Source organism: Grus americana, chromosome 16 (genome assembly GCF_028858705.1).
Source record: "Grus americana isolate bGruAme1 chromosome 16, bGruAme1.mat, whole genome shotgun sequence".
NCBI classification, from domain to species: domain Eukaryota; kingdom Metazoa; phylum Chordata; class Aves; order Gruiformes; family Gruidae; genus Grus; species Grus americana.
Window position 1 is genome coordinate 2,682,653 of NC_072867.1, and position 25,433 is coordinate 2,708,085.

General features: G+C 58.3%; 2 protein-coding genes across 2 annotated transcripts; both read left to right on the top strand.

The window, feature by feature from the left end:
* Positions 1-23: 23 nt before the first annotated feature.
* On the top strand, positions 24-12,793 carry SF3A1 (splicing factor 3a subunit 1). Its single transcript, XM_054844523.1, has 16 exons — positions 24-228; positions 1,855-1,967; positions 3,484-3,688; positions 4,230-4,487; positions 4,916-4,990; positions 5,526-5,676; positions 6,136-6,329; positions 6,943-7,060; positions 7,174-7,359; positions 7,683-7,804; positions 7,978-8,220; positions 8,886-9,096; positions 9,884-10,038; positions 10,813-10,914; positions 11,098-11,169; positions 12,062-12,793. The coding sequence occupies exons 1-16, from the start codon at positions 163-165 to the stop codon at positions 12,161-12,163; spliced, it is 2,373 nt and encodes a 790-aa protein (XP_054700498.1). The 5' UTR covers positions 24-162; the 3' UTR covers positions 12,164-12,793.
* Positions 12,794-14,536: 1,743 nt separating this feature from the next.
* TBC1D10A (TBC1 domain family member 10A) lies at positions 14,537-24,742 on the top strand. Its single transcript, XM_054844651.1, has 9 exons — positions 14,537-14,808; positions 18,059-18,158; positions 20,995-21,102; positions 21,355-21,461; positions 21,877-21,991; positions 22,114-22,179; positions 22,484-22,673; positions 23,009-23,163; positions 23,365-24,742. The coding sequence occupies exons 1-9, from the start codon at positions 14,603-14,605 to the stop codon at positions 23,755-23,757; spliced, it is 1,440 nt and encodes a 479-aa protein (XP_054700626.1). The 5' UTR covers positions 14,537-14,602; the 3' UTR covers positions 23,758-24,742.
* Positions 24,743-25,433: the final 691 nt, after the last annotated feature.

Here is a 25,433-nt window from a genome sequence, read left to right on the forward strand (position 1 = left end):
CTCGCGGCGCTGCCGCCGTTACTTCCGGCGCGCGTGCGCAGCTCGTGGCGTACGGCCGCCATTTCGTCCGCCGCGGTGTCGGGTTCCTCCGGCCTCTCCCTCCTCCCGGCCCGGGAAGCGGCTCTGGTGGGGAAGCGCTCCCCGCCGCCCCCAGGGAGCACCATGCCGGCCGGACCCGTGCAAGCCATGCCTCCGGCGCAGCCAGCGCCACCCGCGGAGAGCAAACCGGTGCGGGCCGCGCTGAGGGGGGGAAGGCCGCGCTGAGGGGGGGGGGGGCGCGGGGTGCTCCGGGGCCTGGGCACGGCCGCGGCGCGGGGGAGCGGGGCTCGCTGGGGGTATTTCGGTCTGTAGCTTCTTACACTGACGCGTTTTTCGTGTTTTGGAGGGACTGCAGTTCCCTCCTGCCGTTTGCTGCGGATTCCCCTTGGCATCGCCCGCAGCTCCCCGTTCACCCGCGGTCAGCGCGCTGTCCTGCGTTTCCCCTTTCCCGGTTTAACTAAGGCAATTATTCTTCAATTAGAAATCCGCGGTTCCCAACAAACCCCCAGGGACTTTCGCGTGTGTATGTTAGCAAGGCAACTCAGCGTCGCGGTTAAATAAAAACATCTCATGTGCGCGGCATTGCCTTATCCTTCAGCTCCTCGAGATGGTGTTTGGAGGGAGCGGGAATGAAAACTCAAAATATTTCTGGTGCCTTTCTCTTAACACACCTTAAGGTTGTATTTGACTCGAGAGTTTTCTGCCTTGGAGTACCCGTGGATTTAACAGAGCTGGTAGCTTTACTGGTATTTTAAAATTTCCTTGACTGTTCCTGTTGAGACAATAAACACTTCCCATACACCTCTTCTCTTATAACAGCTTCTTTTGGTGAAAGCTGCTTGGTGAGGAAAGAGGAGAGATCTTTAATATCCTGCAAAGAGCAGCTTCTGCTCTTAGTGGAAAATAAAGCCAAGCACAGGGAGGGTTCTGGGATTTTAGTTCAGATCCTCCTCTAATATCAGTGAGAAAAATGCCCTGCAGATGTTTTCCGTATGCAACAGCTCTTCATGCAACCACAATAGGATTAAAATCATGCAGATTCTAGTTTCTTGTAGTCCCACAGGCCTCTAGGAATGCTCCTAATTTCCAAACCCGTTCAGCAATGCCATATTATTCCTTGATGTGTTTTTATAGGCATTTCTCTATGCTGCCTCTTGTCTCGGCATTTATAAACCTGCTCAGGTTCAAGGCTGAGATAGTAAAAACTCCAGGAGGATTTGTTTTGGTTCCTGTGGAGTGGCCTTCCTGGTCTTCCTGCACCCGCCCCTGCAGCGGCTGCCCTTGACAAACATCGTCTCCTGCCCTGAGAAGCTGAGCAATTAGTTTGTGGGATTGGTGATTCAGATTCTTAAACCAGATCAGGAAAATGAAATGATTTGGGGCCTGGGGAGGAGGATCGGCTGTGCTGTCTGCCATTTGTAATACTTAATTCTTACACAGCCCTCGTTAAACATGGGATTGCAGAACAAGGTGTGTTAGGATTGTTATTCCCAATGCAGATGAGGAAGTTGAGAGATGAATTTTCCCGTTCAACCAACTGAAAATAGGCCTAGTCTGGGTTTGCAGCCTACCAGGCCTTGCTTTCACTCCCAGTGCTGGTATACAGCACGTAACTCAATATTATTTGAAATTCCTTCCCTTGTTCTCAGCTTTGATTTAGGCTATGTGAATTTAGGATCTTGACTGACTGCAAACACCGCGGTGAAAGATGTCTTCCTGTACCACCGCCTTTTGAATAGCTGCTACAGTTGTGAGGCAGCACTACAGAGGACTGTAAGAAAAAAATATATGTGTATATATACCTTTTTATTACAGCCAGAAGAGGAGCCAAAAGAGGAAGCGGCGCCAGCCAAGCCTGTGGTAGGAATTATTTACCCTCCTCCGGAGGTCAGGAATATTGTCGACAAGACTGCCAGCTTCGTAGCCAGGTAAACGACACTGGTGTCATCTCGCGTTTCCTGGGATTTTCATGCTTTTCTTCAGTGCTAATGTCTGCGCAGCTCCAGAAACCGAAGCAGGTCACAGTCCCTTTATGTGAGGAATTTGACGGATTGTGTCTCTACCAGTGAGACTGTGGCAAAGACAATATTCTACTTACAGGTGTAAGACATGCTTTGCTAGAAAAACTGTGATAGTAAATAAAGTTCTTGGCAAAATCTATCACACGTGCTGCAGTAACCAGGTAACAGTCGCGCCAGGTAAGGAGTCACAGCTGTATTTTTCCAGCGTGTAGGTAGATTCCAGCAGCTGGGATGCGTGTTTGTCTATGCCTCAGTCATCTCTCTCTCCCTCGATAGCCAGGGGGAGAGGAGTGCGTACCTCCAGAGACCAGTCTGATCCTCTCTTAGGGTGGCTGAGCTGCCCGTGATGTGTATTGGATTTTTTCCCCCCGTTGACTGTAGCAGGTTGATTAGTGTGAGTATAGATGTCAAATTTAAGGGAGGAGTCTAAAGGTTGAGCAAATTTTACTCATTTGGGCTTCTTCCATTTGCCTGATGTCATCATTCTGCAAGTGCAAGCTGTTAGTGCTAGCTAGGCCATCTTCCACTGTTGTTTTTGTTAATGCTTGGGAATTTCTGGCTGTCTTACCTCTACGTGAGCTCTCAGGGGACCAGACCTTGGTCTTCCTGCAGGTACGAGTGGCACAGAAGGTAAATACTCTCCTTAACCTTTGGGGCATCCAGACGGGCTGCGCCCTGCCTGCTTTCACCTCGCTAAAACAGGATGGTTGTTCCTCTGGGTTTAAGACAATTCCGAAATGCTGATCGAGTCAGACATTTACTGTGTAACTGATCTCTAACGTGCTGCTAAGGAGCGTTGGCTTCCTTTGAGGATATTGTAGAGACCTCCTTGTTTGGAAGAGGCTTAATGTCTAAGCAAGACCTGGAGGTATCCAGAGAATAGGAAGAGGAACATGGTACAGCAGCTGTGAACTTTCACAAACTACCTGGAAAAAGGGTTTGCACTTTACGTGGGAGGAGCATACATTACCTGACCTAAAATTTAGGGCTCTCCTAAACACAGTCTCTGTGCAGGCTGATGATTACCTGCTTTTTTGTGAACTGTCTGGAAATGAAACTAGTCTTAAAAGCTTGTTAATAGAGCAAATAAAATTAGTTTAGTAAGTAATTTGTAAACTTCATCCAATAAATTGTTTAATCCAGTAAATGATCTTTTGCTTGTATGTAGCCAAATGAGATTGTGGGGCACTTGTGAGTTTTTAACTGTCTTAAATATTTCCTGTGAGGAGTTATAGACTGAATTAGGACTTAGTGTGTGTACAAGTGGTTGCTGTGTTGAGTATGAGTTACTTCGAGGGAAACGTCCACGTAGGGGAGAGGATTGTCTTCTGATCCACCAACACATCTTACTGTGAAAGAAACAGACCTTTTCGCTTGTGTTGATACCCGCTCATCTAAACAATTTTATCTTTTTCCTCCCCAGAAATGGTCCAGAATTTGAAGCTCGAATTCGTCAGAATGAAATAAATAACCCTAAGTTCAATTTCTTGAACCCCAATGATCCTTACCATGCATACTACCGGCACAAAGTCAGTGAGTTCAAGGAGGGTAAAGCACAGGAGCCCTCGGCTGCTATTCCCAAGGTGATGCAACAGCAGCAGAGTGCTCAGCAGCAGCTTCCGCAGAAGGTAAATATTCCTTTCCGCTGTGCTCGAGAACTTGGCATCTAACTGGTTGTGTCACAGCCTGATGTTAAGCAGAAGGTCTGAAAGACCAGGCAAATGAAGGAGTTTTGTAGAAACGTTTCCAGTTTTTTCTGCCAGAAGGATCAACTTCCCCTTCAAACACGGAGTACAAGATGTTGCTAATCTTGTTTAGCTCTGCGTCTACACGTACTGGATGGAGAAAGGGCACTGACTGAGTCCGGGTCTTTCGCACGCCTTGCACGGCCAACAACTCTGTGTGTTATTGGCTGTCCTGGATGATTACAGTGAAGTCCTGACGGCTTCCAGTTTTGTTAAAAACCAAATGTTGCTCCAACAGCTAGTAGGCCTAAATACAAGTGTCCAGATATATCCCGTGGTACTAATTTTTCTCATCCTCGGAGCTGCCAGGATATCTAGATTGATGTTGCTTTCCAGCAACAGCTGAAGGAAAACCAGGCTCTGCCGAGTGTTTGGCAATGATTTCTTTCCTCGGTCGCTGAGCCATCTCTGTTCTGCTCCGCAGGTGCAGGCCCAGGTGATCCAGGAGACAGTCGTTCCAAAAGAGCCGCCTCCGGAGTTCGAGTTCATTGCAGATCCTCCCTCAATCTCAGCCTTCGACTTGGACGTGGTGAAGCTCACGGCGCAGTTCGTGGCTCGGAACGGGCGACAGTTCTTGACTCAGCTGATGCAGAAAGAGCAGAGGAACTATCAGTTTGATTTCCTTCGCCCCCAGCACAGTCTCTTTAACTACTTCACTAAGCTGGTTGAACAGTACACCAAGGTAGGCAGTTTACCTGTCAAACTGATTCCTCCAGCAGCAGCATTGATTTTTTTCAAGACTACTGAAGCTCTACAAAACAGCTAGACTAGAAATATGTGCAGATCGAGGAGTCCATCCTTTAAATATCTTGTGCTTTATTGGCAGCATGCAGCACTGAACACAGCGGGCTGTTACTTCAATGTATCATATGTTATTGTAATATAAGTAAAAGTTGTGTTTTTTTAAAATATGGAGGGTAGTTGGAAGGCCAAGAGTGAATATTTTTAAGTGCAAGCATGAGCAATAAGTAATAAGAGGGCTGCAATAGAATAAACAGAACGTAGCCCCAGGGATCTGCTGATATTTTTATCAGTGTGGAAAGAGAATTGCTTTTAAGGAGGCTTGGGCAAAAAGAATTGTCGCCAACTGTCATGTGAAATACGTTTCAGATCTTGATCCCACCGAAAGGCTTACTCCTCAAACTGAAGAAGGAGGCCGAAAATCCCAAGGAAGTCCTAGATCAGGTACTGCATGAAAAATTTGCAAAATTGCTGAAGCACTTTGGTTATGTTTTGAATTTTTTTCTCTTTGCATGTTTCTGACTTATTGGCGGCAAATACAAATACACAGAGGGTATTTGGTCCCCCGTGGTCACTAGAATACAGGGTGCCCAAGCCTGCCTTTAAACTACAAGCAGGTGTTCTCGCGGGTGGTTTACTTGCAGCGCCATCAATACTACACAGTGCCATTTCCAAGCGCTTTACAAAGTAAAATGTTTCCCTCAGAAGACTTCCCAGCGATGCCTCGGTCGCTTACAGTCCTTCCGAGCTGTTCTTTATCACTTTGACTTCTCCTGGTCTGCAGTACGTTACTCAATAGACAAACCCGTAGTTTCTAAATGAAGTACAAGTATTTTTTTTTGTCATGCCAGACCTCTGAAGTAGCGCTCGTGTAACTGCCCCGAAAGGGTTGGTAGCATAAACTTCCAGATGCCGTAGAGATGATTGTGATTTGTTCCTCGTCTGACATTTGGTGTTTGCTTTACGTCTGCTTGTGCAGGTGTATTACAGAGTGGAGTGGGCAAAGTTTCAGGAGCGAGAGAGAAAGAAGGAAGAGGAGGAGAAGGAAAAGGAGCGTGTTGCTTATGCCCAGATTGATTGGCACGACTTCGTGGTTGTGGAAACAGTTGACTTCCAGCCCAATGAGCAAGGTACTGAAGTTAAGCGTGGTAACCTCTGTCAAACTCTGCTCCCCTTGAGTAGGGACTGCGTCCTGAAATGCCGTTTTTAGACAGACGTTGGTTCTTACAGCCGCAGATCCTTCAAAGATGGAAGGGGAAGCCTTCCAGTGACAGTGTGCAGGGCTGGGCTTTTTCTGGAGTCAGTAATGTTCTCCTTGCACGAGGTCCAGGGCTGCACTAGTGCCTGCTTCTCCACTTCCACCAGGGCAGCAGAACTTGTGGTGCTTTCACCGTCTTCAGCTGTCATGCTGATGTTGGTCTGTACGGACTCCATCCACTCCCTTCTCTATAACTTGGCTCCCAGGAGATTTCAGTGCCACTGCTCTGTAAAGAAACTGCTTTTCACTCAAGAAACCCGTATTTCTGTCTGTGCATTGAGTGACAAAATGGGAGGATAGAGAAACAGCAGCTCTGTTTTCTGTGTTGTAGGGAATTTCCCTCCTCCCACCACTCCAGAAGAGTTGGGAGCTCGAATCCTGATCCAGGAGCGTTACGAGAAGTTTGGGGAAAGTGAGGAGGTTGAGATGGAGGTGGAGTCAGATGAGGAAGATGAAAAGCAAGAGAAAACAGATGAGCCCCCAGCCCAGCTGGATCAAGACACACAAGTGCAGGATATGGATGAGGTAACTGGCCAATAGAATCAGCATTGCTTTTCTGCTGTAAAGTTTGTGTTGTTTATGATGCCCTTCATTTTCACTGTAAGAAGTTCCTCAGTTTCTTGAGGAAACGAGATTTCCTTCTGATGGAATTTCCAAACAACCTGTTTCTGCTGGAATACGGTATTTTTAATATTTCCCATGTCGATGCAATTTCCAAGAGAGAAATCCAGTATCTTTGTCACCTAACGGTGTAGATTTTATATTTCTGTGATCAAGCCTTTTGGGCTTTCTTCTGCGCAGAGTGGAGCACTGAAAGATGACTCATTTTAGACTCTACCCACTCCATGAAAGCTGTTTTTCTGGTAACAAGGAACAAGAGCGTGGTTAACCGTACACCCCTGTGGTAATGTGGAAGCTGAGGAGTACTTGCTTCCTCTTCTGGGTCCACTGAATTTCTGAACCATTATTATCCAGAGGAACCACTGTAGCATAGGTGTCCAGAGGCAAAATAGCTCTGTTGCTTTGAAGCTGTGTAATCAGTTCTTCCAGTGCTGCAGAGGATTTTTATGCCTTTATCAAATCTTGTTTGTTGATATTTCCTATAAGAACTTGGTTATGATTTCCCCCCCCAAATAAGGGTTCAGATGATGAAGATGAAGGTCAGAAGGTTCCTCCTCCTCCAGAAACCCCGATGCCACCACCTCTTCCTCCCACGCCAGATCAAGTCATTGTGCGGAAAGATTACGATCCCAAAGGTAAATCAGGCTGGTGACAAAAAACTTTATTTCGTCCCGAATAATCACAAAAGCATTTGTTTCTAGGCCGCATCCTCTGATGTGTTTTTAACCGTGTGGTTTTGTTTTTCTAGCCTCAAAACCATTACCACCCGCCCCAGCTCCAGATGAGTATCTTGTTTCCCCCATCACTGGAGAGAAAATTCCTGCCAGTAAAATGCAAGAACACATGCGAATTGGTCTCCTGGATCCTCGATGGCTGGAGCAGCGCGACCGATCCATCCGGGAAAAGCAGAGTGATGATGAGGTCTATGCCCCAGGTCAGCTTGAGCGTCTGACACAGCTTGCAAAACCGTGTTCCTAGAGAAGTTCAGTGAACTCTGAGCGTACCCCCTCGCTCCCACCGATAAGGACTGTCTTAAATGTAGTTGATTCTGTAGATATGTTTGTCTTTAGCACGTTGAAGCTTTTTGGTAAACTTAAAGAGCATTAGCTGCTGCTGACCAGCTATCGGTGGCTGTCTCTTTCTAAAAAGAGCAGTGCTCAGCCATTAGGTGCCAAACAGTTTAAAGATTGTTAAAAGAGGCTTAATCATGTTTGATTATATCACTTGAGATAAGAATTTCTCTTTTTTTGCTTGTAGGTTTGGATATTGAAAGCAGCTTGAAGCAGCTGGCGGAGCGCCGTACTGATATCTTCGGTGTAGAAGAGACTGCTATTGGTAAAAAGATCGGTGAAGAAGAAATCCAGAAACCGGAGGAAAAGGTAGAGGGGAAACTGTGGGTTTTTTAACAGGTTCCTTCAGTGTTATCAATGCTCAGAGAGACAGGAGTCTTCTGAACTTTGTTCTCGCTGCAGAGCTGCTCCCTTGATTTATTTGCAGCTCACATTGCAGTCTGAATGGGTTGGGGTTATTCTGATTTATTTTATCCTCTCAGGTGACCTGGGATGGGCACTCGGGCAGCATGGCCCGCACACAACAGGCTGCTCAGGCCAACATCACTCTCCAAGAGCAAATCGAAGCTATCCATAAGGCCAAGGGACTGGTGCCAGAAGATGACAGCAAGGAGAAGATCGGTCCCAGCAAGCCCAATGAGATACCGCAGCCGCCCCCTCCTTCATCGGCATCAAACCCCCCAGCCAGCGCTCAGCCCATCACGTCCGTGCCTCGTCCGCCCACAGTAAGTGTTTGGGCATCCAAAAGCAAACGACTGCGGCCAGCGTTGATTAGAAGGGAGTCCTGGCAAAGGTTGGGGTTGTAGCGGCAGGACGCTGGCTTAGAAGCAGATTTTGAGTGAAGTTCACATTTCCAAATGACTCTTAAACCATCAGGGAACCCTATTGAACTGGCTGTTAAAAATAGAAAATAAGATTTAGGTGGAGCTTTTTGTCCTTGGAGGCATCCAAAAGATGTGTTCAGTTGGGCAGAGGAACAACCTGGGCAGTGAGATCTCGGAGGAAGGAAGCGTGGCTAACGAAGAATGGGCTGGGGCCTTTTTTTAGGTGTAGAAAGGGGTGATGCGGAACAAACGTAGCTGCAGGTAGGAAGCGTTCCCAGGTGACTCCCTGCCCCAAGGGTTCTGCGACGTGACTGAAATAGCTCCTTTGAGATCGTGACGTGGCTCCCGATCTGATACCGGAGTGGTGAGGGAAGGAAGAACCACTTAATGTGTTCCTGAGGCTTCTGTGCCCACTGAGGGGCAGCTTGGGCTGAGTGAGGATCCCAGCAAGTCTCTGGCCTGCAGAAATCTTTTCTGTGTCGTCCTGGTGATTTTAATCGGGATTGCGAGCGGCCCTGAGCATTCCTGCACGTACCTGCTAAGAAAAAATCACTTTCCTTCTCCAGATGCCGCCTCCCGTTCGTGCCGCTGTTGTTTCTGCAGTTCCAGTCATGCCTCGTCCCCCAATGACTTCCGTGGTCCGATTGCCTCCAGGATCCGTCATAGCCACCCCCATGCCACCAATAATCCACACCCCACGCATCAACGTCGTCCCCATGCCACCTTCCGCTCCTCCCATCATGAGCCCCCGCCCGCCTCCCATGATAGTACCAACAGGTTGGTAACTTCAGCTCGCTCTTGTTAATTGGCAGCTAATTCCTGTCTCCTGGGCTTGAGCTTTGATTCCTTTTTTTCCCTTTTCTGCCTCTGATAATGGCGTGTAATTAGGATTGCAGACCTTAAGTCCCATCGTTAAGAATTTTGGGGTGTTTGATATGGCATAGTACCTGGCAGTACTGCTTTTGGGTTCAAGAAGGAGAGCTCAGTCTCGCTGGTGGGACATCTTACGTCTGTGTCCCTGGGAGCCTGCCCGGGTGAAGATCAAGGTTCCACATTGCTTTCTGCAAGGAACCAGAGCGAGGAGGAACGGCCAGCGCCTCGCTGGGTGCTACGGCTTGCTACAGAAGTAGCTGCTGCAGGAGGAAGAGCTTTTGTCTGGCCCCTTCCCTCGTAACAGCTTCGTAGCATTTGGTGCTTTTAAATTGACAAGCACAATGTAAAAACAATTCTAACAATTCTTCCTTTTTTCTTCCTCTTTTTCTTTTTTTTTTTTTTTTTTTTTAATCGAAGTGCTGGCATTGCTGCCTGCCAAGCTGAGAGCGTTTTCTTTTTTTGCAAGATCTGCAGGAAGCTCTTAGGCCGCTTGTTGTCTTTTCCTGGACTGTTTCCCAATATAAAATATCTCCTAACGTTTGAAGTTTGCATGTTACTGTTGGTTGTGTTAACTTCCTCCATGTATTGTGGGGCATTTATTTTCAGCCTTTACTGGTCTGCGAGAAGAGTTTTTGTGTAAGGGAGTGTCTGCTGTACTCAGATTGTGTTGTGTCTCCCCATCCCGTTCCAGCGTTTGTTCCTGCGCCTCCCGTGGCTCCGGTTCCTTCCCCAGCACCGATGCCTCCTGTTCACCCGCCACCACCGATGGAGGATGAACCGGTTTCAAAGAAACTGAAGAGCGAAGACAGCCTGATTCCAGAGGAGGAATTTCTGCGCAGGAACAAGGTACGTGTGAGCAGTGCCCGAGTCCCGACCCCCCTGGGCTGTTCAGTCTCCTCTGTCCGAAGGGTTGCACGGAGCTGATGCACGAGCGTATGTTGCAAGGGGATGGCTCCTCTTTCCTGTCGCTCCTGAGCAAACCAAACCGCTTTGTATTTTACCAGAAAGAGCAGTGCAGCGCTACGCACACAAGCGTAGTAAGATAGTGCTCTTCTGCAATTAAGGGCAGTGAGAGGTAGGTTTGTAGTAACGTAAAGAAGAACTAAAGCCGCTAATGAGCTTTTAAGCAGAGGTCTGCTGAGCTGGAGCTGCAGGGAGATTTAATGTATCGATGTCAGCATGATTGTATGGTCACGTGGTGTATTCCATAATAACGTGAACTAAATGTTAGACTGAATTCCTTCCCGAGGATTGCCGTCATCGTGGGCTGAGTTTTCAGTCCTTTAAGAACCGCGCAGAGGAGCTGTCTCCTGTTTAACACTTTGTACGTTCACTGCGCAGTGCTGTGAACGCGTGTGGTGTTTGGTGAATTGCACCCAAAAGGAGGGGCTGATGAGAGAAACCCAACTGAATGTTTTATTTTGGTAACAGTGAAGGAACTTTCTCAGTGGTGAGGTAAACACAGTTCTGTGTGTTTACTGAGAAGTCAAGATATGTGTCTAGTTTTGGAAAGAAATAATTTGTCTGCCACTGTGTATCTATAAATAATTTGTCTGCCGCACTTTTATCATTGTCCTGAGCCTCCTTGCCTGTAAGAGACGTTATCTTTGTTTCCTCTAGGGTCCGGTCACGGTCAAAGTCCAGGTTCCCAACATGCAGGACAAGACGGAATGGAAACTGAACGGCCAAGTGTTGGTGTTCACCCTGCCGCTCTCAGACCAGGCACGTAGCTTATCAACCCGGCCTCTACCCCTTTGCGTTTTGCTACCGAGTTTCTTCCCTTTGAGAATAGCAGTCGACCTGCACGGCAGGAGCTGTAAAACTCTGGCTCTTCCCCACACTGCGGCCTTTTCCCCGGGGGGGGGAAGAAAAAAGAGCCTGAGCGAGCTCTTTGGTTCTCCCTAGGTGTCCGTTATAAAGGTGAAGATCCACGAGGCCACAGGGATGCCAGCTGGGAAACAGAAGCTGCAGTATGAGGTGGGTATAAGCCCTTCGAATGCTGTTTTGTTCTTTCGGTGCTTTCTCACTCACAAACCGACTTGTTCCAAGAAAAAGTTGTGATGTACCTACTGAGGTATCGGGAAGAGCAGAGGGAATGTTTTTCCCGTCTGTGCAGCGCACTCGGTCACGGAACTGCACACTGTTACAACATGACAGGCCTTCAGCGGGGGGCATCAGCAGATCCTCACGTTGTCGCTGCTGTGGATGAATCCTTCGAGCTTGATGGCTTTCTCTGAAATCAGCCTGTTATTTTATCGGGTGTTTTGTCGTGTGTTGTCTGGAAGGTGGGCGAGAGTACCCCGTAACCCTGGCAGCTCTGAAAAGATGTGTTTCTCCAAACCACGGGAGGGAAGAGCTCGCTCGCTCTCTCTTCCTCTCAAGACTTGAGCTGTTAGAAGGGCACCGTTCCTTTTTAATAACTGGTTCCCAGTCATGCATGTGCACAGGCACGACCTGCTGCCGGAGCAGTGAACTTTGCGCACTTATCTCCTCGGGAGTTCGGCTGCGGGCAGATACTGTGTTAACCCTTCACGAGAAAGGAAGCTTAACTCTGGGTTTTTAAAGGGGGGAAAGAACAGGGAGGGGAAGTGGAGCCTAAATAACTTCCCTTGGTTGTGGTGACTGTCTTTATGGATATGTTTGTAGGTATGTAGTGTGTATTGTCTGTCGTTCCCAGCGTACCCACCTCTTCTGAGGTACTGGGTTCTCTCCAGGGTTTTTGAAAGCCCACAGCAATCTGTCCTCGCCCTGCTCTGAGAGTAGGGCCAGGAGAGCTTCATCCGCAGGGCGATTTGTGGGAAGGGAGCGTTACCGCTTCTGCTCTGACTGTTTGGGTTTGGTTTTTTTTTTCTCTTCTCTTCCCCCTCAGGGCATTTTCATCAAGGATTCGAACTCCCTGGCTTATTACAACATGACGAGCGGCTCTCTGATTCACCTGGCTCTCAAAGAAAGAGGAGGCAGAAAGAAATAGGAGCCGCGGAGCCCAGAGACACGACGTGGCTGCGGTGCCACCCCTGTAACCCCAACCCTGTGAATCCTCCAGCCTTTTTAGGGGCTCCTGCGCCTGCCCGCCAGCTCTGGTTTGAAAAGAGAGACTCTGCCCCCCGTGTTTGGGTGGCCGAGGAGAGAGGGGAAGCCGATAGAGCCCTGAAAGTTGTGTTAACTGTAGTGACCTAGTCTGTAACCGCAGCAGCCTGTCGGTGCTCGATGCTGTGCTCAAGTGCCGGCTCTCCGTCGAATTCCCTCGTGAATCACCGTTGAGGTCATGCCCAGCTTAGTCTAGATGCGTCTTTGAGGGCCTTATGCTGACCGAGAACATCACCTCTCCGACTACAACGCTTGCTGCTTCATTTAACCTTTTTCTAATCGAAAACTTCTTCCTCCTTGACATAATTATTACGCCCCTTGTTCTTTCTGCCTCCGATCTACTACACGAGCCGCTTGCGCTGACCCTGACTGGGATATTTGTCCTCCCGCAGCGTGAGCGTACGCGGCTGCGCCCTGCGGCAGAGGAGATCTGGGTCTGTGTGCGCCTCACAGCTTCGTGCCGCTTCTGTACAGCCCGTGATTTGTTTTAATAAACGCGCGTCTCGGGACAGGAGTCTGTCGCAGCTCTCGTTCCTTTGGGGTTAGGTTTTTTTAGTTGCCTGGCTTCGGAGTGCTCGGGTGGCTGGTGGGGAAATGCAGTGGGGTTTTGTAACTCGTTTCCGAGGGAAAGCTGCAAGAAAAGGGGTTTGTTGAAATTTCCCTAGCGCTGCACGGTTATTCCTGAACGTAAAGCGCGTTTATGTCGCAGGGTGGCAGAAAGATACTTTGGATTTGGTGAGAGTTTCATCGGAAAAAAGTGTTTTATACTTTATATCACGCAGCTGGCGTCTCTCTGCTCTGGAGAGCGTGCAGCTCTGGAAAATAGGTTATTCCTGCGCTGTGTTGCAGCTTGATAGAAACATAACGGAGCAAAGTTAATTTACGGCGAGATAATTAGGTGCCGAGGAAGAGGCGGACGTTGCTGCCCCAGCAGCCGTGTGGTTTGGGGGGTACCTCTGCTGCTCTCTTGGGATTGTCCAAAGCCATGGGGTTATTTATTATTTTTCACTTTATTTTTCGCTTTATTTTTCACTTTTTTATTTTTAGTGGCGGTCAGGCATTACAAGAATGTACTGTTTCACCTTTTTCTGCACCAGCACCCTTCCCGCGATCTTTGACCGATGATCCCCGCTGTGGGACACCAAATTCAGAGCCCTGCGGGAAGGTGGGATAATTCCTTCCCTTTTGCTTTTAAAAACTAAACAAATAGGTACAGTCTCAGAGAAAACGAAACGGCGGCGAGCGGTGTTAAAACCAAAGTGCCAAAAAAGCTCTGAAATGGAGAAGTCGTGTTTTTTTAACATCCGGTACGGGGCCTGAACGTGATGGAACTGTGCTGAAGGTCGGGGCTGCTGGAAAAATCCGGAATTAAGTTGAATTGTTGCTAATTTTAACGAGCTTCGTTCCCTCGGTCCTCCGGCAATCTGAGAGGGGTCTTGGCTGTAATAACCCCCCCCTGTTTTTTTGACTGTTTAAGGGGGAAAAAAATTGAACGCTGGGGGAAAAGCATCCGGAGGTGGGATGGAGCTCGGTGCTTCCATCCCAGGGCAGGTCCCAACAGGTCCCCCCCGCACCCAGCGCTGTCACCCTGTTGCTTAAAAATCCTTTTGTGGTTATTTTTAGAAAAAAAGGGACAATTTTACCTCTCCGGGCTGTCGCTGCACCCTGAGGTTCACCGTGCACCAACCGCTTCACTGCACCCAGAGGTTCCCCGGTCCGCCGACTGCCTGATCGGCCGTCAGCGGACCGGGGAACCTCCGGGTGCAGTGTCGGTGCGACGGTACCGGGATCGCCGGGGTTGGGGTGGATTTGGGGCGTGCTGTGCTTATACCGGGAATAAAGGGTGCCCTGGTCACAGCGTGCTCGGCCCCGAGGGGCAGCGGATCCCCCTGGTATGTGCCCAGTGCCCTCCCAGTAAGCGCACTGTGCAGTCCCTGTGCTGTCCCAGTGCGGCCCCGCTATGGGCTCAGAATGGGTCCCAGTACGGACCCGGTCACTGGTCCCAGTACGGACCCGGCCGCGGCTCCACGCCCCGCCCCCCGGTCCACATAGCCCCGCCCCCGCCCCACATAGCCCCGCCCCTCTCTCTGGCACAACCAAGGGCGGGGATAAACCCTGACGGACAGCTCCCTCCCGCCCGTTTAGCCAATCCCCTCCCGGGAAAGGTCGGTCTCCGTCGCCATCCGTGCGACTGGTTGGCTAGAGGCCGGCTCCAGCCCAATAGCGTCGCGGCGTGGGGGCGTGGCTCGGCGGGCGGGGGGCGTGGCCGCCGCCGTGGCCGCGGCATGGAGGAGCGGCCGCTCTGCCGCTGAGCCGCGCCGCCATGGCCAAGAGCCGCGGGGGCGGCGGGCCCGGTTCTCCCGGCGGTCGCCACCACAGCCTGGCCGGGACCCGCGAGAGCCTGGCCGAACCGGGCGGTGACGAGCTCAGCTCCCTCGGATCTGACTCCGAGGTTAACGGCGGCGGCCCCGAGGAACGGCGCGTCGATAAGTTCGGCTTCATCGTGGGCAGCCGCAGCGCGGAGGGGCCGTGAGTGGGGCCGGGCCGGGGTGGGGGGGACGGGGGGACGGGGACACGGACACGGACCCCGCGCGTCTCGGGGCGCTGAGGGCCTGGGGGAGCCGCCCTGAGCCCGGCTGAGGCAGCTGCAGGGCCGGGCCGCGGGGCCTGGGGCGCTGGGCCGGGCCGGTAGCGGCTCTTCCCGCCCCGGGGAGGGGGCGTTTGTTCTCCGCCGCCCTCCGGCCTCGGCTCCGGGCCCCGCGGGCAGCCCGGCCCCGCTCCCCGGAAGAGCAGCACCTCCCGGGGCGGGTTGCGGGTGATAGGGGCGCGGGTGAGCGCCCACGCCGCTGCTCGGGGGCCGGTTTGGCTCGGTGGGGCGGCTGGGGGCTGGCGTGCGGCCCCGTCCCCCTGCGGGGGGTGTCCCGAGTGGCCGTGTGCGTGTGTGCGTGTGCGTGTCCGTCCCGTGGGTTGTTTCAGCCCTCCCGGGGGGCCGCGCTGGCGGGAGCGGGGCAGGAGCCCTCCGGTGCCCCGGGGCATTCCCGCGGTGGGTGCGAGCAGGGGCCCCGCCGGCCGCTCCAGTGTGGGTCCCCCCGTGTCCCCCCCTCCGTGTCCCCTGCCTCGATGTGGGGGAGCGGTGGCCGCCCGGGCGCCGGAGGATCACCGGAGGATCGCCGGGAGCTGCCAGCAGCGCCCAGGCCTCGTCGCCGAGGTCAGTGTCTGGTTACCTCCGGCCTCTTCTGCTCCCAGCGCTGGATTCCGGCGTATTTTTGGCCGCCGTCAAACGGAGGAGGCCGGGACATCGTTCGGAGGCCGGGACATCGTTCGGCATCCGGCCGGGAGAACCGGCATCGGTAGCCGCTGGTGAAGATGCGATGGCGAGGAGGTGCTGGCCGGCCTTCCTCCCTCCCCGGAGGAAGCCCTCGGAGGAAGCAGGGCAGGCGAAATCAGCTGCGAGCAGCCCGTAGCTGCGCCGGCCCCAGGCGCTGAGCCCGGGGCGGTGCCGGCACCCAGGAATGCGCTCCGGACTGCCGGCGAGCTGGTTCGGCAGCGTGTTTGGTGTTTGCTTTCCTGGCCGTGGTTTCACAGCGAAGCACCGCATCACAACAGGGACGACGCGTGGCAGCCTGCCAGGCCATTACCTGGAGCGGGCTCCCCTGCGGTTTGCCCGCCCGCGTGCTCGGCTGTCAGTTGGGCCCCGTGCCTCAGTTTCCCCATTTACAAAGAGCAAAGCGTTCGCCCTTTGTAATCCTGCGGGCGTTACACGGCCGGTCTGCGGGCAGAGAGGCGCTGGAGGTTCGATTGCTGGCGCTGGGCAAGGTGCATGGCTCTGGGTGATAAACCCCGTCCCTGCCTGCCGGGTGCACAGCTCATCACTGTAGGAGTGGGGTGACCTCTCCCGCCCAGGGCGCTGCACCCTGTCCCAGCCACGTGCTGCCTTCTGGGGACGCTTTGGATGTCCCGGCTGTTGTCCCTGCGGCTGTCCATGGGTGCTGGGGGTGGGTGTCCCTGTCCCCAGGTGCTGGGGGCGAGTGGGATTGTGGTCAGTGGGGACAGAGCCTTCCTCCCGTGCCCTGCAGATGTGCTGGGGTCCAATCCTGCCCTCCCTCGGGGCTCTTATCCGCTCCCCGTCTCTCCCAGGAGTGGATACACGGGAGCCCGTGGCCTCCCTCTGTGGCGGGCAGAATTGGGGTCCCTCTAGCTGGGAGGGTTTTGGGGAAGCACCGGGGGAAGCACCGGGAGGACAAGCATCTGGGGGGGGTCTGGGGGCACCGGGAAGGGCCGAGCCGTTGGGGTGTCACCCCGGGGCGCAGGTGTGGAAAAGCACCTTCCCGGCGTAGGGCACCTCGCTGCCTCCCGGCCTGGGGTGCCCCCACCCCGTCGTCCCGCCTCGGCCATCTGAACTGCCTCCAGTCCTCGCTCTGTGCCCACTGCCAAGCAGCCATCAGCTGGTAACAGCTTCCAGTCTGGGCTGGCCGGGCTCCAGCGGGCCTGCGGCCAGCTCCTGTATCCAGCGGCCAGCGCTCCCGAGCTTCCCACGCCTCCGAGAGCCCCAGCTCCTCTGGCAGCCCAGGCTCCCCGGCTCGTGGCCAATGCTCCCTCTATCCCTGTGCCGGGCTGCGCTGCCGGCCAAGGAGCTGCCGACCGGTGCCCAGCGCCCAGCCCGTGCTGGGGAGGGTGGGGCGGCCGCCCCGAGCGAAGCGGATCCCTTCGGAGAGGGTTCACTCTCTCAAACAATCCGTCCGAGCCGCCGCGGTGGGTGGGACCGGCAGGGAAGGGCTGGGCAGGGAGCAGGGCAGCGCTGCCAGCTGGATGCGGCCGTGGGCTCTCCGCACCGCTTGCTTTCCGGCTCCGAATGCGGAGAGGTCTGGGAGGAGGCAGGGCCCGCGTGTCCTGTAATGGGACCGGGTGCTCTGCGCGTCCCTGAGGGATGCTCACAGCCCAGACCGCTGCCCTCGCATCCTTGGAAAGGATCTGGCTGTTCCTGGGATTAGCGCGGCCACGGGGCAGTGCGGAGCTGAGCCCGGGAAAGCATTGAGCCCGCTTCAGTTAGCCCTGAAGGAGCGTCTGTTCTGCCTGGGGCGTCTGCGCCTGGGGCGTCCGCGCCCGGGGCCTGACCAAGCCCCGGCACCCCCGACGAGAGGCAGAGGGTGCCCGGGGCGGGTTGGAGGCCGCGGCCCCACCTTCCCCCTCGCCGGCTTTGGCCTCGGCAGAGTTAAATCGGATTCCCCGGCTCAGGGCTGAGCCGTTGTGTTTTCCACTCCCCTCCCTCCTGGGGGACCCTCGGCCGGGCTCGGCGCCGGGCCTGGAGCAGCGCCAGGCTTTTGGGGTGCGAGCACGACCGGGGCCGTGCAGATGACACGATGCTTATGGCCCCGGCTTTCTGCGCCCGGCCCCCGCTCGGCGCAGCTAATGGCTCCGGGCGCGCGCCCCGGTTCCTCGCCTTCCTGGCGTGCCCTTCTGTCTGGGCGCGGGTCCCCGGGGATGCGCAGGCACGCGGTGGGTGCGGTGCAGGCTGCTCCCGGGAGGTTTTGAACCGCTGGGGAGTTGGGGCCGCGCTGGTGCGGTGATTTCACGGCTGGTGAGCGCTTCCGGCAGCACCGAGCAGCTGCCAAAACGCCGGCGCTCTGGAGCGTGTCCCCAGCCGGGCTCCGTGCCTGGGGGAGGGCAGCCAGCCGGCCGTGGGGGGCACCCAGGGTGCTGGAGGGGATTGCGGGGGGCAGGCTCTGCGATGCAGGGAGGGCTCGTGGCCGCGCTGACCGGCCTCTTCCCCGTCCCGCAGGCTGGAGGAGGTGCCCTTGGAGGTGCTGCGGCAGCGGGAGTCCAAGTGGCTGGATATGCTCAACAACTGGGACAAGTGGATGGCCAAAAAACACAAGAAGGTAAGAGCCGGCCGTGTCCCCTGGGGCCGCCCCGGGACAGCTGTGCAGGCGAGAGGAGGCGGTGGGGAAGGACGGCCAGGTGCAGCGGGGTCCCTTTGGGGCAGCCTGCGTGTCACCGGGTCCCCGCAGACAGACGCGTTGCTTTTGGAGGGTGGCTCGAATGGGCTGTTCCCTCCCTGTGACGCTTCTCGTGGTGGGAGGGAAGCTGGAGCTTGCTGGGGGCGGGGGGCTGAGCTCCCGTCCCCGAGCTGGCCCGCTCCTGCCTCCGTCTGCTCCCAGCCGGGCTGGAGCCTTCCTTGGGCTGCTCTGGCTGCCTGCAGGCAGCCATGGGAATCGTTCGGTCATGGAAACTTCTGGTCTGAGCATCTTGTAGACCAAAAAAAGCTCCGGGTAGCAAACGTTTGAGCCTGACATGCGTGATGCTGGTCTGCAAGCCGAGGTCCCCAGGAGACCCGTGCTGCCAGGTGACTCCGTTCCGTGGTGCTCCCTGACCTCCTGAGCCTGCGAACAAGGCAGGGACGGGATGCGGCGAGTGCCGGGTTGCTGCTGTGCGTGTGCTGGAAGCGATGAGGCTGCTGGCACGGGCCAGCTGTGCCCGAGAGCGGCTGAAGGGCCTCGGCCTCCTCCTCCTCCTCCCCGCTGGCAGAGCCTCCTGGCACCGCTCCGTGCGCTGCGCTCCCGGAGTGCCGTCCCCGCTCAGTGCCTGGTGAACAACGGAGGAATCCCTCATCTGTTTCCTGGCCGCTCACAAAGGATTTAGGAGAGGCTTTTTTGGGACGTGGCAGGCGGGCGCTTTGTTCTGCGTGCCTCGGGTGAATGGTCCGGCAGCCGTACGTCTGGCAGAGGAGCTCCCTTGTGCTGGGGCCGAGCTCCGTGGGGCCGATGTGCCGTTATAGCCTGTCCTGCAGCTAAAATCCCTGCCCGGGGCCTCTCGGGTCTGCTCCAGAGAGCTGCTCCGTGCCTGGAGCCCTGGGGCTGTTGAGGGCCGGGTGCCAGGCCTGGCCTCGGGTGCTGTTGACCGTCCCTGCTCTGGCAGAGCCTGGCTGCTTTGGTACGGGGCCACGGCGCGTGGCTCGGGCTCTGCTGCTTCGGAGGATCTCCCCGTGTCTCTGAAAAACCCCGGTGCTTTTCTGGCTGCCTCACCGGCGTTGGCCGGTGGCCCAGGGATCTCTTGGGCCAGCTCACGCTGGGCTCGCTCACACCTGCACCGCGCCGGGATCCCGAAATGTTCCCTCCCTCCCTTGCCCGCCTGGCACGGATCCCAGCGGAGCCGCAGCCCTGCGTCCTTCATGGCGCTGAGCCGTGCCAGCGCCGCGTGCCGGTCCTTGCCCTTTCCAGCCAGACCGAAGGAGGGCAGGCGCGCGGGCAGCTCCCACCGCTCTCCAGGGTCCGGCAGCGCTCCCACTGCTCTTTGCTTTCGGCATCCCTCAGCCCAGATCCCTTCCCGCTTCCCAGACGGGTGCGGTGGGATCCTGGGGGCCGGGTACCCCCAAGCACGGGGGCGACGGCAGGATGCCGTGCGGAGCCGAGGGGGGATGAGATGCTCAGCAGCTTGGCTCTGGCCGGCTGGAGGGGCTGCTGAACCGCAACCCAGCGAGGCGGCTTCCTTCCTGGCAGCTCAGCCAGCAGGAAGGGAAGCCGGCTCGAAAAGGGAGTTGTCAGCAGCGGCAGAGCTGCCCGCAGCCGCCCTGGGCATCGCCCGCCGCGTTTCCTGCGAGCACAAAGGCCCCGCAGGGCTCAGGACCGGCCCAGGTAAACAAGCAGCGCTGTGGCGAGGGAGCAGCAAACCCTCCCGGGGATGTGGCGTCGCCACCACGCTGGGCTGGGCCGCTTGGAAGCGCAGCCGCCCGAGTCACGCCAGCAAACGCGGGGAAAAGGAGCTCTGGGCAGGCGGGAGAGGCCCAGGGAGTGTTTGGGAGCCGTCGGCCACTGCTCACGGAGCCCTGGCACATCTCCGTGTGCCACCCGAGTGGGGACGTGAGGCGTGGAGGCCGTGCTGGGTTCTGGCAGGGCTTTCTGTGGCGTCACCGTGCTGAAGCACCGGTGTCACGGGCTGCGCCTTGCTGCGTGCCCTGGCCGAGGCCCGTGGGGAGATGGTGCTGCCGCCGCCCCGGGACGTGGGGGGGCTCTGGGTTTGGTCCCTGCCGCAGGGTTAAACCGGCTCGGCGCTCTGCCGCGGGGCAGGTACCGGTGCTGCCTGGCCTGGACTTTGGTCACTGCCCTGTGCCAAGGAAACAGGGGGCCAACTGTGGGCACGGAGCCGGCCACGCGTGGAGCTGGGGCCAGGCCTGCCCTTCTGCCCAGCATCAGCGGGCGGAAAGGCCCGGGCTCTCGGCAGGGCGCGTGTCCCTGCTGTCCCTGGCCCCGTGGGTGAGCGGGAGGGCTGCATTGGGGGCCGGGAGCCCTCCCCTGTGTCCCCAGGGCTTCCCGTGGGCCGTGGGGTGGGGAGGGAGCCACCCGCTCCCTGCCTTGGCTCCGGCGTTTGCTTTTCCAGCTCCCAGCAGGATCCTGCTTTGAGGCAGAGCCGGGCTTGTTTGGAGCTGTTCGCAAGCCACAAAGCCTCGGCCGGGCTCCTGGCAGCCACCCACAGCTCCCTCGCGCCGGTGCAGCTCCGGCTGCCGTCCGAGCTGGTGCGCTCGCTGCAGTGCTGGGGAGCAGGGGGTCAGCAGAGCCCTCCCGAGCTCCTCGGGGTCTCTGCCTGCACCTCCCCGTGCCATCCCGTAGGTCTGTGCGATGCCAGCGGCCGTCACGGGACACGGGGACGTCTTGTCCCGGGGGTCTCTCTGCTCCCCGTTGCTCTGCCATCCCCCCGTGAGCTGTGTCGCTCCCCCCACAGATCCGGCTGCGGTGCCAGAAGGGGATCCCCCCCTCGCTGCGGGGCCGTGCCTGGCAGTACCTCTCGGGGAGCAAGGTCAAGCTGGAGCAGAACATCGGCAAGTTTGACGTGAGTGCCGTCGGGGAGCCTTCCGGGGGTGCTGGGGTGGGGGGGGCAGTGCTGGGATGGCTCCTGCTCCCTCCAGGGCTGGGGTCCCCCTTGGGCTCCTTTCTGCCACCAAGTGGGCTAGTGTCCCAGCGGCGTGGGCTGACCCGCGACTCGATGGGGCAGAGCCAGGCTCTGTCGGCTCACCGCGGGCCGGAGTGGAGCCGGCACCGTGCCGGTGTGGGGTGTTGCTCACCCCAGCCCTCTCCTCCCCAGGAACTGGATCTCCTCCCGGGGGACCCGAAGTGGCTGGATGTGATCGAACGGGATCTCCATCGGCAGTTCCCCTTCCACGAGATGTTCGTCTCGCGCGGAGGCCACGGGTAAGCGGAGCCGCTGCGTGTCCGGCCCTCGGCACCGGCTCCGACAGCAGGCGGGGTGGGAATTGCCGCGGCAGGAGGGAGGTGGCCTCCGTTTCAGCAGGGAAATGCCGTTCCCTGCTTGCAGCCGGGTCCCTGCCAGCATCCCTGGGAGGTGGTTGGCTCCCTGCCTCGCCTCCCGGATCCGGGCAGGATGAGGCCTCTGTGGGCAGAGCTTCCCGGAGCCCTGGATTTGTGTGGAAGAAGGATCCCAGGCAGGGACTCGTGAGGGACGTGCTGGCCGGCAGCCGGCCTGCGGTGGCAGCTCCCTGTGCGATGCTCGGTGCTGATTTGGCCCCGCTGGGCTCCGTGGGGGAGGCTGCTGGGCTGTGTCTGTGCTCCCCCCCTCCAGCTCTCCCTCCCCGGGGTGTCTCCGCAGGCAGCAGGACCTGTTTCGGGTGCTGAAGGCATACACGCTGTACCGCCCGGAGGAGGGCTACTGCCAGGCCCAGGCCCCCATCGCCGCCGTCCTGCTCATGCACATGCCGGCCGAGGTACGAGCAGGCGGCCGGGAGGGCAGGGACACCCCGCCGCCGTGGTCCCTGGGAGCAGGGGGGGGTCTGGGGACACCCCCCGGGGACGTTCGGGTGCTCACCCGCTGTCCCTTGGCTTGCAGCAAGCGTTCTGGTGCCTGGTGCAGATCTGTGAGAAGTACCTCCCCGGCTACTACAGCGAGAAGCTGGTGAGTGACGGGTCTGCGGTGCCCTCGGCGGTGGCGGGGACCTGCGATGTCCCCAGGCTGAAAGCTCACCCTGCAGAAGGACGGAGCTTGGGGCGATACTGGGTGCTCCCACGGTCTCTGTGTTGTCCCACGGCCCCCCGGAGCATCCCGCAGTGGGGGATGGGGGGGCTCAGCGTTGCTTTGCCACCAGCATCCGCAGGGGAACGGGTCTGGAGGGTGAGCTGCTCCTCGGGGGCCGGGGAGCCGATCCCGGGGCTGGGCCGGGGTTAAGGCGCTCCCTGGGTTCTGGACGCTGTCCCTGCAGGAGGCCATCCAGCTGGACGGGCAGATCCTCTTCTCGCTGCTGCACAAGGTCTCACCCGTGGCCTACAAGCACCTGAGCAAGCAGAAGATCGATCCCATCCTCTACATGACGGAGTGGTTCATGTGCGCCTTCTCCCGCACGCTGCCCTGGAGCTCCGTCCTGCGCGTCTGGGACATGTTCTTCTGCGAAGGTACAAGTTCTCCACCCTCCTCCTGGAGCGACCGGCCGCAGTCCCTGCAACACACGGACAGCACGCGGGGCTGCAGCGGGATCGCTGCCATGGCTCCTTGCCTGTGCCTGGCATGTGGGACCCGTGGCGGGGCAGGTTTGGGGCCACCCCGTGCCTGGGGTGGAGACCAGGCTCCTTCCCCGGGGGTTAGAGGGCACGTGCGTCCCACAGGCACCCTCTTGCGTGTCCCCGCTGCTAGCAAGACAGGGACCCGCTGCCCCACAGCAGCTGAGGGACGTAGTGGCAGCGTCACCCTGTCCCTCCGGGCGCTCGCTGCCTCACCTCTCCCCTTGCAGGGGTGAAGATCATCTTCCGCGTGGGCCTCGTGCTGCTCAAACACACCCTGGGCTCCTCGGACAAGCTCAAGTCCTGCCAGGGCCAGTACGAGACCATGGAGAGGCTGAGGGCCCTCAGCCCCAAGATCATGCAGGAGACCTTCCTGGTGCAGGAGGTGAGGTGCTGGGGGCAGCCTGGGCTCCCAGTGCCGCCCAGTTGGTTGTGCTGCTGGACTGGGCAGAGCCGGTGTAGCATGGGGACAGTCCCCAAATGCTTGGATTGGGGGGTGCCTCTGCCCTGGGGGGGCCGAGCCAGCACCCGGGTGGCAGCGGCACCCTCTGGGGAGACGCTGATGGTGTGAGTCTGTCCCTTGCAGGTCATCGAGCTGCCGGTGACGGAGCGTCAGATCGAGCGCGAGCACCTGATCCAGCTGAAGAAGTGGCGGGAGACGCACGGGGAGCTGCAGTGCAAGTCCCCCCCGCGCCTGCACGGTGCCAAGGCCATCAGCGAGGCCGAGCCCCCCACCCACAAGGCGCTGGAGCCCGTCCCCTCCATCATCGTCCCCCCCGGGCCTGCCCCCGTGCCCAAGGCCCGCAAGAGCAAGGAGAAGAGCCGAGACAAGGGCCCGGCCGGCCCGGCCAACGGCCCCGGGGCCGAGGGCAATGGGGCACCCGGCTCGGCCCGGGAGCTGCTGCACCCCCAGGTCTCCCCCCACCACCAGTCCAAGGAGAGCCTGAGCTCCCGGGAGAGCGAGGACACGTACTTGTAGGGCCGGCGTGGCGCTGGGTCCCATCCCGGGCACCCGGGCTCAGCTGGGCTGCGCACGGACCCGTCCTTGAGGACGCTGCTGGGGGGGGTGCACGGGGACCCGTGGTGCCTGGCGCTGGGGGCTCGGACCCAGAGGGATGGGGACAGGCTGGCCGGCGTGGCTCCTTGGGGCCACCGTGGTCCCCGGGGGCAGGGACGCCTGCTCGGGGTGGGCTCGAAGCCGGGGGGGCACCCGCGGGAGCTTGGCCAGGTGCGGTGGCCAAAGGGGCCGCCTTCGCTCTGCGCTGGGTGCCCACCCCGGGGGGGTGCTGGCACCGCGAGCAGTGGCAGCCCTGGCAGGGGGTGGCTGAGCCACCTGAGCTCCCTCCCCACACCTGGGGGGGGCCGGGCTGCCCCTCAGGCCCTTGTCCCAGAGCCCCCCCCCCCCCGACCTGCTGCCCCCAGGGTCCCTCATGGCCCCCCCCACCCCACACCAGCCGGGCAGCCCCAGACCCAGTTCCTGAGCACTCGCGCCTAGCGCGGGGGGACTGGGGGTACGTGAGGAGCGGGGGGGGGGGTGCCCCTGACCCCCCCTCCTCTTTATCTAGTGAGGATATATCAAGCTGTAGCCCTATACGTAGTACCCACTTCACCTACTCACTGAGCCTATTTATTATTCCTCCGTGGCAGTAACCGTCGCAGGACAGGGACCGAGGGTGGGAGCTGCAGCTGAAGCCCCCCCACATCCCCTCCCCGGGGTCCCCACGGCTTGGGGTGGAGGGGGGGGGGGGCATTCACCCTGCCGGGGCTCTCCCCACCGCTGCTGCCCACCCCGAGGCCCCCGTGGGGGTGAGATGGGGTGTGGGTGTGCGGCCGGGTGCTCCCCAGTTGCGGGGTCCCCTCTGTCCCCCCTGCCCTCCCCAGGGGTAGGGGGCGGCTTTGTAAAATAAAGCGGGGAAAAACGGTTTTGTACAAAGGGGTAAATAAAGCAGGATTGTGTAAAGGCGCAGCGCCTGCGGCTCCCGCTCTGTTCCCGTCACCCTCCGGTGCCGCGGGCTAAAGGGGGGCACAGGATAGGGGTGGCACCCTGGCCAGGCCCCCATCTCCCCTGGGTGCTCGGGGTCTGGGGAAGGGTCCTGCTGCCGTCCCCCCTCTGTCAGTGCCCCAGCAGAGCCCCCCGGGGCGGCCGAGCCCTGGTCTGTGTCACCGGGCCCTGGGGCTGCCCGGGAGGGTGCTGAGACCTGTCCCAGGTTGTGACAGTGGTGATGGGAGCAGGGGGGCTCCTCGGGGGGCTGCCGTGGGGGGAGCACCCAGACCTGCCCCTCGCACAGCTCTCGTGGCCGGGCAGAGCCAGGGGACCCCAAATTTATCCTGTGTGCTCCAGACTCGGGTTTCCACGCACGAACTGGAGCCCAGCCCCCCCTGCCCCCCCGTGCTTCCCGCAGGCAGGAATTCTGCCCAGGGCCCCGCCCCTTCCTCCGGGACCCCCGGTTCCCGGGGGGGGGGTTCCCCTCTGCCCCTGCGGACGGCGGCTCTGGGCCGGGCTGGGGGCTCGGTCCTTCCCCAAACCGGCGGGACTGGGGCCGGGGCTGAGCGCGGAGGGACCGGCTGGGGGCTGGGGGGGCTGGGGGGGCATCGGGGCTGCCGCTGGGTCCCGTCCCAGCCCGACTGGGGCTGCACCGGGCTGGGGAGCGCCGG

Coding starts and splice junctions, on each gene's coding strand:
- SF3A1 (XM_054844523.1), top strand. CDS start 163: ATGCCGGCCGGACCCGTGCAAGCCATGCCTCCGGCGCAGCCAGCGCCA. Junction 3,689..4,229: donor AGCAGCAGCTTCCGCAGAAG/GTAAATATTCCT, acceptor TCTGCTCCGCAG/GTGCAGGCCCAGGTGATCCA. Junction 4,991..5,525: donor CCAAGGAAGTCCTAGATCAG/GTACTGCATGAA, acceptor CTGCTTGTGCAG/GTGTATTACAGAGTGGAGTG.
- TBC1D10A (XM_054844651.1), top strand. CDS start 14,603: ATGGCCAAGAGCCGCGGGGGCGGCGGGCCCGGTTCTCCCGGCGGTCGC. Junction 21,992..22,113: donor TCATGCACATGCCGGCCGAG/GTACGAGCAGGC, acceptor CTTGGCTTGCAG/CAAGCGTTCTGGTGCCTGGT. Junction 23,164..23,364: donor AGACCTTCCTGGTGCAGGAG/GTGAGGTGCTGG, acceptor TGTCCCTTGCAG/GTCATCGAGCTGCCGGTGAC.